Source organism: Astatotilapia calliptera, chromosome 20 (genome assembly GCF_900246225.1).
Source record: "Astatotilapia calliptera chromosome 20, fAstCal1.2, whole genome shotgun sequence".
NCBI classification, from domain to species: domain Eukaryota; kingdom Metazoa; phylum Chordata; class Actinopteri; order Cichliformes; family Cichlidae; genus Astatotilapia; species Astatotilapia calliptera.
In genome coordinates, this window is record NC_039321.1 from 3,692,900 (window position 1) to 3,706,919 (window position 14,020).

A 14,020-nucleotide genomic window follows, 5' to 3' on the forward strand; every position below is an offset into this window, starting at 1 on the left:
ATCCTGAAAGCTTAGAAGATACAAATCACCACTTCTGGTCAAAACTTTCAGAATAAAGTCAAAGCAAAAACAGGATGTTTGTGAGAGGGACCTTCAGCCTTGAAATGACGTGGAATCCAACCACACGATGGTCCCGATAGCACAGCTGACAGCGCTGTGACTCCTCATCAGCACGCATCATACCAGAAACATGTCACATCTCACAGCATCGCTCAACACACATCAGAATGAGTCAGTGTTGCCATGGCAGCAGGTGATATTACATCACAGACCTGACACTGTCTCCATGATAACAGTAGGCATCATGTCTGTGATAGGGCTGTGTTAATGACAGTTTTTACAGTGAAATTCAAGCAGACGCCACACTTCATAAACCACACAGGCCCAGAGCGCTTGGATCTTTACTGCAGTCTGTGCCCTAAACCTGCATTCGCTCTATTGGCCAGCAGGGGGCAAAACCTATGTTTGCAACACCCCCCCAAACAAAACAAAACCTTACTTTTTACTAGAGATGAACCGATCAGATATTACGTATCAGTATTGGTCCGATACTGACCTAAATTACTGGATCGGATATCGGAGAGTAATGAAAAATGTAATCCGATCCATTAAATATCACAAAAGCACCTCACAAAACTTGCAACATGGCGTAACTCAGCTCTAGGGCTGCCACAAACGATTATTTTGATAGTCGACTAGTCACCGATTATTTTTGCGATTAGTCGACTATTCAGATCATGCATCCATTGAACGTAAAACGTACAGCTTATTGCCCCAGCAGCATCTGCTCTTATATAACTATCATTAGCTTACAGCTTTAAGTGTTTAAGGTAAGTGCTAACTAAAAATAAAGACAAGTTGATGGGTTATTAAATTTTAAAGACATTTGCAGATTGTTTCAGTGGAGTTTAATAAACTCCTTGCTATCTAAAATATAACAGGACACCGCAGTATATTCTCGAGCATCTCACACTTCTGATAATCAGCTGTCTCCTTGACGTTTATTCAGCTGTGTAAAAACTATAACTTTAATCTCAGCCAAACCGATTTACTCAGGAACTAATAAAATACTGAAAAAGCCAAACAATAACAGTTTTAAGGTATCTAAGTGAAAGCGAAAGACGGCAGTGGGTTTGAAAACGATTTGCTGGGAGTCCGGTGTTCTCACGGCTCTAGTGAGCCTAGCCCCCGGCTAGCTATCGAGCTGGTGGGTAACAGATGTCTCCGAAAACGTCGGAGCGCTTTTGAAAATGTGTGGTGTCTTGTAGGGCTGCTCGATTATGGCTAAAATGATAATCACGATTATTTTCACTGAAATTGAGATCTCGATTATTTGACGATATTTATTTAACCCTTTAAGACCTACCATAGAACCAAGTCCGCCAGAGCTTATATTATTTTTTTACATGTTGTAGTGCCATTTGTGGGAGCATTTCAAGTTGCTATGCAACTGTTATAGCCCATATTTTAATAATATGTATGCATTAAGTCCATAGTAACTACATTAATTGCAAAAAAGTGCAATAAACTACAAAAAAAAATTGAAAATCGTTTTTGTTTTTTTAACATATATTTCTACTTGGAGAAATTTAAGAGGTTTATCCCTCAAAACTTTAAATACAAAAAAGTTGCAAAAAATAGTTTACAACAACAGGAAATTAATTTTGAGTGTCTTCATAGTTTTATTTTGGAGATACAGCAATTTTTATTAGGGGTGCAACGATATTCGTATCGATATTGAACCGTTCGATACAGTACTTTCGGTTCGGTACGCATATGTATCGAACAATACAACATTTGTAATTTATTTTATCAACTTTCCTTCTGACGATGCTGTCTGTGTTGAGCGCTCAGTGAATCTGTGTTCGACTACTCCGCCTAGGCTGCACTGTCGAGCGCAGATCCACTGAGCGCTCAACACAGACAGCATAGTCAGAAGGAAGAGCGCAGGGCAAGCTAGCGAGACAGAAGTTAAGCTCTCCTTGCAACAGGCAAATTGAACGTCATTCAGATCTGGCGTTTGGAATTATTTTGGTTTTCATGTGACGTATGACCCTGAAGGTAAGCGAGTCATGGACTAAAGTAAAACAGTATGTTGAATGTGCCATGCAATGCTCAATTACATTGGTGTGAACTAGTGTGTTAGCGCAGTTAGCTCGTTAATGTGTTGGCCGTCTAGCCCCATGCACGGAGTGATCGGCGGTAGCTCGTTAACGGAGATTTGCCATGTTGTGGCGTTAAGGTAATTTCAACGAGATTAACCTGAAAGCACTAGTGGGAACACAACGAATATGACTGCACATTTACACCGACATCATCCTAGTGCAAAGACAAGTGGAAGCAGACAAAAAAAAGCAAGCATGCTACTAACTTTAGCCGAGTCATTTAGACAGCTGTTAGCACATGATTCTCCTTATGCTGCTGAGAATATAGCCCAGAAGAAGCGGATAGTATAGCTTTTATTTTGGAAAGAGACATTTCTCTGTAATAAACTCTCTTTTCCAAAGATGAGTGATTCCTCAATCAGATACAGGGCTCGCAATATCGCTAGCCCGACGTCCCGGAGCTAGCGATTTTTTCAGTCGGGCTACCAAAATCTATCTCTGCCCTGCCCGTCGGGCTATTGTAGGAAAAATATATGTCAATGCTTTTGCATTCTTTCGGAAATGTAGCTGGGTAATTATGTCATTGGCATCGGTGAGCCACTGTCAATATGTGACATATTGAAGTCGCGTTTGAATTTGCGCTTGTTTTTTTGCTTTCACTTTGCAATCTTGCGAACTGTGTATAGAGAGCGACAGCACTGATCTGTGAGTGATGATAATTTGTGCACCAATTCCTCTGACATCGTCTTATTAATCGTTAGCTTACTATGCAAACATGACAAGTGAAATCTCCTGCAGCAAGCTTAAACATGTGAGAGGTTGATCGCGCAGAGAATCGCTGAGCTTATGTGAGTGAGTGTGTAAAAGCATTTCAGTTCTGCTGAGCCAAATAAGACTGGCTGTCACTTCTTCACCCTGACCTAAGAAAAGCTTACCACAAAACGGAGAAGTTATGACAAATCAGACTATGAGGCAAAAAGAAAGTGCAGCTTCATGGTTTCATGGACAAAAGAATTTCTGTGGCTGCAATATGACGAGCTAAATAACCAGGGCTGCACATAAGTGGTCCGCAGGTGCGCATTCGCTGTCAAAATAAAAAACACGCACAAGGGTTAGGGTTAAATTCAAAAACTGTACTTTTGAGTTAAAATATATATTTATAATTTTAATAAATGACAAATTAAAAATGCATGAACATTTTTTTGTATCGAAAAAATATCGAACCGTGACACCAAAGTATCGAACCGAACCGTGAATTTTGTGTATCGTTGCACCCCTAATTTTTATATACTGCAGGAAAAACAAAAACAATCCTATGATGCAAATTTGCAAAGAAAACAGCAGGTGCATCAAAATAAACTATTTCCAGCAGTGCAATTCGAGTTCTAAGCATCCCAGAAACTATTCAGAAAAGTCAAACATGACCAGTATAGGCTTTTAAGGCCTACAAGTAAAAAAAAAACTACATTTTCCGCGAAAATGACATCACTTCCGGTTTCGGGCAGGAAATGGCGGACATGTGATAGTTAGCGGTGACTTCTGTTTCAATGTGCGAAGTGTTACGAACAGCTGATCGGATCGGCAAAGCGCGTTTCTGGAATATTATGTTTTTGTTCCTGCAAGCGCTTTTTATGCAATTTATGTGGGAGGAAACCGTGACCGAGGACAAGCTGATGACATAAGATGTAAGTTTCATATGCAAAACAAATTATTGCGCTAGCTTACACGGTTCAGGTTCTACAGGGATTTAAAAATAGTTACACAAAACGGAGCGTGCTGCTCTGACCGGCTTTAAAGGGTTAACAATAACAATGTATTGAATAATGACTTTAAAAAATAATATAAAATAGTGTGCAACACCACTGAAGTTTTTTTTTTTTTTTTTTTTACCTCTCTTTTCAACCAACGGCAGTCACTCTCCTCTCCAAATAACTTCTGCTTAGCTTTCCGAGCTTCCCTCGGGTCCTCTTAATCAGCGGTCTCAACCTTTTTTGCGCCACGGACCGGTTTATGCCCGACAATATTTTCACGGACCGGCCTTTAAGGTGTCGCGGATAAATGAGGGAGGGGCTAATAATCGGCTCAGTCATTTTTAATGATCGTTGAAAGCCCAGATCGTAATCGTGATTAAAATTCTATTAATTGAGCAGCCCTAGTGTCTTGATAAACTGAGAAGATATTTGAGGTTTACACAGCTACATTCTCGCCTGAAAATATGCTAAACATTTATTTTGTGACCCAGAAAGAATAATAAGAGTAATATTAAAACTAACTAGCTGCCGCCATTGTTGGAAACTGAGCTGGGCTGCGATATGAATTCTGGGACACTGCTTCTTCTTCTTCAGGGTTTAACGGCAGCTGGCATCCTTGTACATGCAGTGCTGCCATCTTCTGTTTCAGTCCGTTATTGCACTCTTAAATCCTGCTACTTATTCCTGCGTCTTTTGTGATCTTACAAAGCTTCAAACGACGCGTCGACGATTAAACCAGTCGTCGACGATTTTGATAGTTGACGTAATCGTGACTAGTTGACTAATCGTGGCAGCCCTACTCAGCTCATAACCTTAGCCCGTCGGAGCAGTATGTGTCACGTGATAGAGCGGCTGTGGCACATCAAATCCGAATTTTTTGACCCTATGCGACCCATATCCGATCATGGTGTGACAGTGTGAACGGCACAAATCCGATATTTTCAAATCCGATCTGGGTCACTGTCATATGTGGTACTGAATCCGATACATATCCGATGTTTTAGAAAGCGACTGCTGTTTGAATAGTCATGTCGCATTAAATCCATCTTTTACGTCACCGACACAAGACAGATGCTAATTATCAGCGCTGGAGAAGACATCGTGAACGCTTCCTGGCCATCCAGAGTAGATGTCAGTGAAACTGTTGGGAAGACAACGTTAACATTTTATTTGTACTGTATAATCTGCAGATTCTGACAGAAATCTGCAACTATCCTTTGAAGCACCGCTCCTCTAAAACAGCAATAAGGATCATTATTAGGTTATTTACATTATTATGTAAATAACAAAATAACTTAAAGCAAAAATTGGGAAACGTGAAATCCGAAGTCTTTATATTAAGGGCCATCAGTCAAACAATATTGTTTGGTCTGGGTCTAAACAGAGCGCGTTGTGTGTGACATCTTTTGCTCATGCGGGCCGCTTTGAGCGTTCACACTAGAGCACGTTTGCTGTCGCATTTTATTCGTAGTGTGAACAAGCAGACAAAAAAATCGGATTTGATCAAAAAATCGGAATTGAGCATTAAGACCTGCAAAGTGAACGTAGCCAAGGTTACACACGGTTTATTAATTTAATGCTGATAACAGGTATGCTGTATCACACACTCACAGCCAGAAAGTTGGCATCGGATTGGAAAAATGGGTCAGATCAGACAGATGGGCCACAGCTATGTGTCAGGGCTTTTGCTCTGGCTAGTGGTCAATGAAGTTGTGTCATTTTTGAACGAATAGATACTGCCGTTGTACATTATAAAACAAAAATCATTCATTTAGCCAACAGGTATTTCTGGTGCCAACTAGCAAAAGCAGAACACATGGAAGCAATCGATAACCTCAATTGCAGCCCAAAACCAATCAGTATCATCACAACGTTGTTCCATTTTGCACAGTACTGTAAAACTGTAGTGCATACTGTAGTATTTTTGCTCGACCACATTGCCAAGCACTTGCATTATATCTCGCCATGGTGTGCAGCATGTCCTTGAAAAATCTAAGAAAGTGGACAAGTTAAGGACAAAAGAAAAACTCACAGAACTAAGAAACTGTTTACATCAGACAGACAGCATCTGAAAGTCACGTCCTTAAAACAAATCCAGCAAAAACCTGACACAGGACCTGAGAGATCACTGAAGTTTCAGCAATGATCTCAGTGGAAGGGTGGCAGTCAAGAAAGCAGTGAAAGGGAATGGAAAAGGAAAGGTTGATGTATGAAAATTACACAAGAACTCAAGTGAAAATCACTGACAAAGGGTCTAATTGAGCAATTAATCCAAATTTGATATTTCTGAGTCAAATCATCATCAGTATGTATGAAGGAGGTCAGGAGAAAGCTACAACAGTGTCTACAGCCACCTGTAAAACACTGTGGAGACTCTGTCATGGTTTGGAACTGTATTTCAACCAGTGGTGTTGATCTTTTCAAAAAAGATGTAATTAAAACTGCAGAGACGTACAAATAGATTTCGATTCACTATGCAATACCATCTCAGAAGTTACTGATTGACAATGTTTTTTTTTAGCATGCTGCATTTCCATTTATGTTCATATGAATTGATAAAATAAAGCAGAAACTGTCATTTTCATAACCCCTGTATTAATCTCTAGTAGTGTGCTCTGCTCCAAATCATAAACAGGTATTAGTGCTGTAGCAACAGTAAACATATAAACACACACCATCCCCCCTGCAGTGACTTTCTGCCCCCCTACTGTGAATAGTTAAAGAGCATTTAGTGTGGATTTTCTCTCTCAGGCTGCAAGTTTGTACACGCCTGCAGCAGCATGAAAACAATTCAGGTCCAACCCAGCTGCAGGCCACAGCAGCTTCCACACACCTGTTGCAAAGCTGCTGCTTCTTCCCTCCAAAGTGCACAGAAACACACGCAGGACTGCGGTACACACACGCACGCACGCAACTGTATCCTGCAGCAGTATTTCTCACCGTTAATCAGTGGGTTGGACTCCATCTTCAGCAAAACGATCCTTCTCGTTGCTGTTTTCTATCTCCCAGATGCCTCACACCACCTCCATGCTGCTGTCCTGCTGTCAGTCTGTCTGTGTTTGTTTGTGCGTCTGTGAGTCTGTTAGTGTGTGTGTGTGTGTGTATGCGCTGGAGGGGGTTTACAGCTGTCAGAGCCAGGCTGAGGAGGCTGAAGAGGAGGCGACGTTCAGCAGCTTCTCTACCGGCCTGCTGGCGTTATGTAACCGCTCCGAGCTGCCGCTGCCAGGCTCCCCTACCTCCATGATAACCACACTAACGGAAAGCAGAAGTTATCACAAAAACCGATATGACAAAACAGAAAAAAAGTCCCTCTTATGTGTCAAAAAACAATCTTCATCCGCTGATACCTCAGTGATTAATTAACATCCACTGTGTTAGTTAGCGTCCAATAGCTTTTCACTGGTTAACAACGCAAATTAGATCCATTCTGCGGATGTGCATGGGGCAAACTGAGGCGATTTTCTCCCGCTCACGTCCCTCTGCCAGAGCCTGGATGTGTTCAACAGCTAACTGGCTATAAGTCCGCTGCCAGGCTAACACTTTTTAGGAAAAAAAAAAACTATAAAAATAATAGACGTCTGTGTATATTTGTCTCATCTGTGGAGTCCGTGGTTGTCGTTTAACCACTCCGGTGATGCTACTTCCGGTGTTGTACTCCACAAAGTTTACACAAGTTCAAGGTTTCTCCGGGCTGCAGCGCTTAGGTTAGCTTAGCCAGGCTTAGCCTAGCCTAGCCTGCTGCTATGACAGCCCCCCGCCTTCCTGCGCTTCTGCTGGTGCGTCAGCCCCCCCCCCCCCAAACAGCCCCTCCGACTGCGGGACAGATCTAAAAGGAGTACACCAGGAACGGTCCACAGGCCTCCGGCATGGAGAAAAAGTAGTTTGTACCATCTGCCCCAGGCTGTTAGTAGGCTGTGTCCGAGGATATCGTATTTAATGCGTGTTTTCCCAGTTTCTTCCTGTTTGGAACCACACGCCTCCTCAACGCTTCCATTCTCGTCAGATTAGCCTCAACACAAACGGCATCACTTCCGGTGTACCTTCAGATTAAAACTAAAATGGCTCAAGCGCCCCACGCTCTCTCTGTAGGAAATGATCGTTTTTCATTCTTATTGCTACCATAGATCTTTTTAAACAAGCCTTGTAACTTTGATATTTTTAGATTACTTAAAATCGATTATTTGCCTAAACTCAGGAATGGAAGCTTGTTTCCAGCACTTTTTAATTTAAATGTATTTTTTTTTTTTACCATTATTACTTATTTATTTTATTATTCATTTATTTAATGCTAGCCATATGCCAAAATTTAAGTTTAGTATCTCAAAATTTTGAGTTACTCACATTTTTTAAATACCTAGTAATGTATTCACCTTTTGCAGAGCTTGACAAATATAAAGATTTTTGATCATTTAACTGGTTAAAGAACAGTTACAGTGACTTGTTTTAATATTTTTGCCCTTTGTAATGCTGTAATTGTTGGTGGAGGCTTCTCTGCCTGAGAGTGTCATTAGAGACACTTCCTCATAGAAAAAAAGAGTAAAAAACAAAGAAAGAAAAGACAGTGTAGGTAAAAGAGTGTTTAGAGGAGTCTCAAGTCTTCACTAAAGACAAACTTTTCATATTTGACTGATGAGTGCACACGTGTAATTTTCATGTCTCATTGACCACTGACATTAAGGTTAATTAACCATTAAAATGAGGTTTCTGAGTGCAGACTTGCTTCTCAAAGTTCCGCATCAGCTCGTTGTCTGGGTTTTAGCAAAATTATTTTATATATTTGGGGTTTTTGCCCTGTTTTTAAACCTCGAATCAGTGACCGAATCAGCCAATGAATATTATCATAAATCTGTGTGGAATTACGTTTTCAAATGAAAGGTTTGCGGGTTTTATGTGCTCTTATTTTGAAGAACATCCTTTCGCGCTTTGTTTGAATTCCGGTGAGTGAAAGCGCCGTTTCTGCAGCAACGGGGGGTGACGTCACGACGGCTGTGCGCTCCATGGACAGGAGTTCTGAGTAACTCCGCCAAACTTTGCTGAACGAACTCAGTGAAACGCATCTTATCGATGTCAGATCTGCACTCTCATCGCACCGCTGCGGTCTTTGCAAAGATAACCGCTCGCACGGCCAATCCCATTTTGGAAACAGGGAATAGTGCTCGTATCTCAGGTACTGTGATAAAATAAGGTAAGTCTAAATTTGTTCACAGGTTTTCACAGTTAAATCTCTGTCCCTTGTTCCCAGGCTTTTCTCTCTACATGTGTTTCAGGTCTTCGGTGGGCGGGGCTCCTGAGCACACCTGGAAGGTGTGTTCCCAGACTATAAATCTGTGGCTGGGACTCCCGCGTTTCTCTCTCCCTGCCACCATGCCGTGTGCTGAATTAGTTTCTCTTTAATTTCTTAATAAACTATTTTCTTAAAGGTGTGTCCGCCTCTTTGTCATATCCTTAAGAACCGGGTTGTGACAAAATTATATAAACTGGACGTTATTTTTGTTAAAAAGCTCATTCTCTAATAATTCAGATGAAAACCTTTTTGTTTTGAAGTTTGAAGTCTGTCACTAGGAACCAGCTGTAGCCATGAGGTGACCCTGACCTATACTCATGGTAAACATCGTGTGAGCACTGCTACTGACAGTACTACTGTAATCTTTCATTTACGTTTAAGGAGGAAAGCAGTGAAAAATATTATAAAAATGCTATCAAAATATTTCTGTCTTCAGTAAACAGTAAAATGAAATCAAAGCTGAAAGGAATATTGAACTAAAACTGCAAACATGTTGCAAAATTAAAATGCAGCAATAATCTCAAGCACTAATTATTCATAATATTCACTTTATAAGAAGTATAATATTGTTTATAATAATCAATTAATTATAATTTTATCTTTTTATAAAACATCAGGTAGATTAAACTACAAGGTCTCTGAGAGAGCTAAAAAAAAAAAAGGTACTTAAGGAGGATTTAGGTGTTAGTATTTATGGTGTTAGCATACAGACTCAATTACATTATTACCTGTTATACATATTTATAGGACAGTGTGACATCATCAATAAGACCAAAAAAGTTTCAGTTCAACTTTTCAGCCTTTGCATTGTTTGACTTGTTGGAGGCGTCTCAGACTTCCTGGATTGTAGGAAATGTGCTAATCCTCCACACTGCTCGAATCATCACCCTACACTGTGCTGTAAGAGGGGCCAAACAAAGCCCCCCCTGTTTAAATCCTTGGTGACAAAGTCTGTAATCTGTTACACTGATGAGATCGGGTTCCTTTCTCTGTTGAACTTTCACACCCAGAGGTGGAATGTCTTTGAATAATTTATGTAATCTGGATGGAGAGAAGTGTAGTCTGTGGACGGTTTTGAACGTGAGCATTTATAGAAGTACCACCAATTTTTTCCAAAGATTTTTCCCAGACTTCATCAGCGATCTGAGCGTCCACTTCTTCATTCCAGTCTAGTCGGAATGATCCCGAGGATGGAGCTTTACAGCTCCACTGGAAGACGTCTGATTATTCAGGACACTGTAAAGCTGCATGAAGAGGTCTCTGTTCATACTTTGGGACGTGATTTTTAGAGTTGTTTCAAACTCTAAAAATGAAAATAAATGCAAATGTGAAAACTAAAACGTCTGCTGTAGCTGGCCATCAATACCTCATACTCTTACCCTTCTGCTTCTAGACTTTAAAGACGAGCTCCTCCAGACCTGCTATACATGATTAAAGCATATCAGTGTATCAGCATATAGATTTTTGTCAGTATAGTGAGCATCTGAGACCAGACTTTTAATGGGTGTTGCACTCTAGGATTCTCACTGTAAAAGTCTAACTGTTCAGGAGTGATGTGAGAGACGTCTGCCTGCAGGACATGTGTTCAATCCACAGCCAAACAGCCATTTTCATCTAGGTTAGTGCCAGGAAATCAACCACGCCACAAAGATAATGTATTTATATATCAGCAAAGTATAATTCAGACTGGGGGAAACCCAAGCCACCTTCCTGTTTCCTGAAAAGCTCAAAAAAGTCCAAATGTGAGCGTGAGCCTCACTCCTGCAGAGTGTCCTCTTTGGTCTCCTCTCAGTATCAGCAGTTTACTGGAGTATAAAGACTGTTTTTAATAACATATGGCAAACTTAAAGGCAGATCTTCTCACTTGTTACACCCAGGTGGTGTTCTAGTTCAGCAATGTGCTGCAGATTTGTCTTTTTGTTGTGAGGAATGTTTAAATAAATTCCCAAAGCATCGCAAGCAAAACGGAATATTTCTAACTGTTTCTAATTTCTTTTAAAGACCTAAAACTAAAATACTGTAGATCTGCAATACATCAATAAAAATAACGAAAATGACTAAGATTAAAAAGCTTTTGGCTCCTGAAGTTGAATCTTGAAGGTTTTACATCGATAAAAGAAGGATAGAGAGAGAGAGAGCAAATGTCCACAGATCCTTTCTTGCAGTGCACTGGGATGACGTCTTTCACTCAGAGTAACAGGGTTTGAATCTTGATTTCAAACTTGACGTCGTTATTTTGTTTTACAGCGACTCTCATTAAGGATTTCTTCTAAAGACGTTGGCTGAAATCACCTCCTCCTGTCTGACTGCAGCTAGAATCGACCACATGCTGGCCGAGCTCTGGCCATTCAGTCGGCATCACATCTTTCTCTTTCTTTCCCTCTGCTTCTTTACGCCACTGCCTCTATTCAGCATCCAGTTTCCATGGCAACAGGTTCTTTATGGCGCTGCATCTCTAAAAAGCAGCTGAGCTAATGGCCAAGCACCGCTACATCTTGTTTCAATAATCGTTACATATGCTGAGGGTCTGTTTGTGCGTCAGTTCGACGCACAATCGCATCTCATCGGAGGATTTCCAAAAGTATGTGGACAGTGGATCACGTGTGACCCTGCTGCAGAGATTTCCACCCGTTCGGAGCAGGATGTTTCTGTTCTGGCACAACCTTTTATCTCCCAAATGAAAGATTTCTTTCTAAGATTATTCAATTATTTGTTTAATAGTAAGAACCGTGTAGAGAAGGACCCTCATTTCTGACAAACTCACCTGGTCTGTGAACATTAACAAGCTCAGCAGCACTTCACTTCCTGAGGTTGCTGGAGAGGAACTGTGTGCATGGCAAACTGCTGGTGGCCTTTTATTATGTGTAGAAAGCATCCCGGTGTACTGCCTAACAGCCGGATGCTCTGCAGCAGATAAAAAGGGTAATCAGAAGGAAATAACAAACACATTACCAAAGACTGCTGGCTGCACACTCCCCTCCCTACAAGAAGCTGTTAATGCAAAATATCACCTTAAAATCACTAAATATGATTAATAATAATAATAAATTGTATTTATAAAGCACCTTTCAAGACACCCAAGGACACTGTACAATAGATAAAAACACATAATAGAACAATGACGAACAATAAAAAAACAAAAGCACAAGATAAAATTAACAAACAGTGGGCTCACAGTGAATATGCAGATTTGAACAGATGGGTTTTGGGTTGGGATTTAAACTGGGGGAGAGAACCAGTGTTTCCTTTATCTGGGGGCAGAGAGCTCCACAGCCTGGGAGCAGAACAGCTGAAAGCTCTGCTGCCCATGGCGGTGAGGCGGAAGGAAGGCACAGAAAGCTGGATAGAAGAAGATGATCAAAGCGAGTGGACAGAAAAGGTGGTGCTTAACAGGTCAGACAGGTAAGGAGGTGTGAGGTTATGAATGGCCTTGAAGGTGAGCAGAAGAAGTTTTCTCACTCTGGACTCTGCTTGACCTGTTGCCCGGTGGTTGAAGGTAAAAGTCCATCAAAACAAAGGCAAACAGTGCAGTTACTGTCTGAAATCGAATACTGTAAAGCACCGTCTCTTTCATGCTTGACACCTTAATATTGATCATTATTTATCATCTTCTGCTGACTTTTTATTCTTTTTTTGAGACAGAACTAGCACTCGATTTTTTGTATTTTATAATGTGATAACAACAAAAGCATTCTGATTGAAATAATGGTGGAAAGACGTGAGTCACAGTCGCTGTACTCATCTTTTAAATTACTCCATATAAATGTTATATTAGTAAAATATGTTTTTTTAAATCAGTAAAATGTCTGAAACATATTTATAAAAAAAAAAGTAGAAATAATTAAAAAGTACTAACATAGAGAAAATTGTACTACGTTTGTACTAACAATAAGAAAATAAGACAAATATGGACACATGTTCAGCAAAATAAATATTTCAAAATATTAAAATAACTGAAACCTGTTTTGGAAGCTTATTAGTCCATAGAATGAATGAACATCATTTAAAAATATTATTGAAAAAATTACTGACATGTAAAAAGTTTATCATGAGGAATAACGTACAAAGGAATAGTACAAAAAGCTCAAAGTGGGGAGAGCCAGAGAAGTGTGGCAGTACAGAGATCCAAATATGGCCAAAGCTGAGCGTGAAGTGGGGACAGGGAGGAGGCGGGGGGCAGAGGAGGCTGTTTGAGCAGCAGACTGCAGCAGGTGGGAGTGATGACAACAGCCAGGGCTGGTCTGGGAGCCTCTTCGGCTTCCTGTCGTGACATCATCAAAGCGAAAGACGTGTTGCTTAGTCCAGGAAGAGAACAGCAGTCGAGGAGGAAGATGGTGGGAATGAGGCAGCAGGATCAAAGAGAACATGAACTTGGACCGAACTGTGGAAACCAGAGACACACCGTGTTTGGCAAAGGGGAGTCACCAGCCCCACTCCTGGAGGATGGCTGACCGCCGTAGAAGAGGCCGGCTGTCAGCAAGCTGAATGGAGAGCAAAGTGTCTCCCAGTGGAGGCCGGATGAGGTGGTGTTGTGTCTAAAGCCTTCAACTTGTTGGGCATTAAAGAGAAGATTAAGGAGAACAGACATCTGTATTACCACTGAAACAGATGAGAAAACTTCAAGATGGCTCAAGAGAGAACCAGGAGAGGAGAGTAACCACCCGTTAATGTGGACCCATCCTGGTGTCGGATCAGCCTCAGCAGGGTTTCCAGGAGGAGGCTGGACGATGCTAAAAGTCCTGAAACACCTGAATAAACACATCATTCTCAAAGAACTTTAGAAAACAGCTAGTCAGGGGAAAAAAAAGTGAAATCCTCAAAGATTCAGTAAAACATCCAAAGAATTTCTATGAAAGCCCAGGAAACACCTTGAGCACAGG

General features: G+C 40.9%; 1 protein-coding gene across 2 annotated transcripts in view; it reads right to left on the bottom strand.

Moving 5' to 3' along the window:
• Positions 1-7,638, bottom strand: part of elk1 (ETS transcription factor ELK1) — a 28,067-nt gene extending 20,429 nt beyond the window's left edge. Inside the window, exons 1-2 of one of the 2 annotated variants that reach the window (XM_026154093.1) lie at positions 7,204-7,638; positions 6,797-7,108 (exon numbers count right to left, since the gene is read on the bottom strand). In XM_026154093.1, coding sequence (XP_026009878.1) covers positions 6,797-6,821 — 25 coding nt within the window. In that variant the 5' untranslated portion in view covers positions 6,822-7,108; positions 7,204-7,638. Of the gene's footprint in view, positions 1-6,796 lie in introns of both variants that reach the window. The other variant, XR_003270812.1, reaches the window with a different exon arrangement.
• Between the last annotated feature and the right edge of the window lie 6,382 nt (positions 7,639-14,020).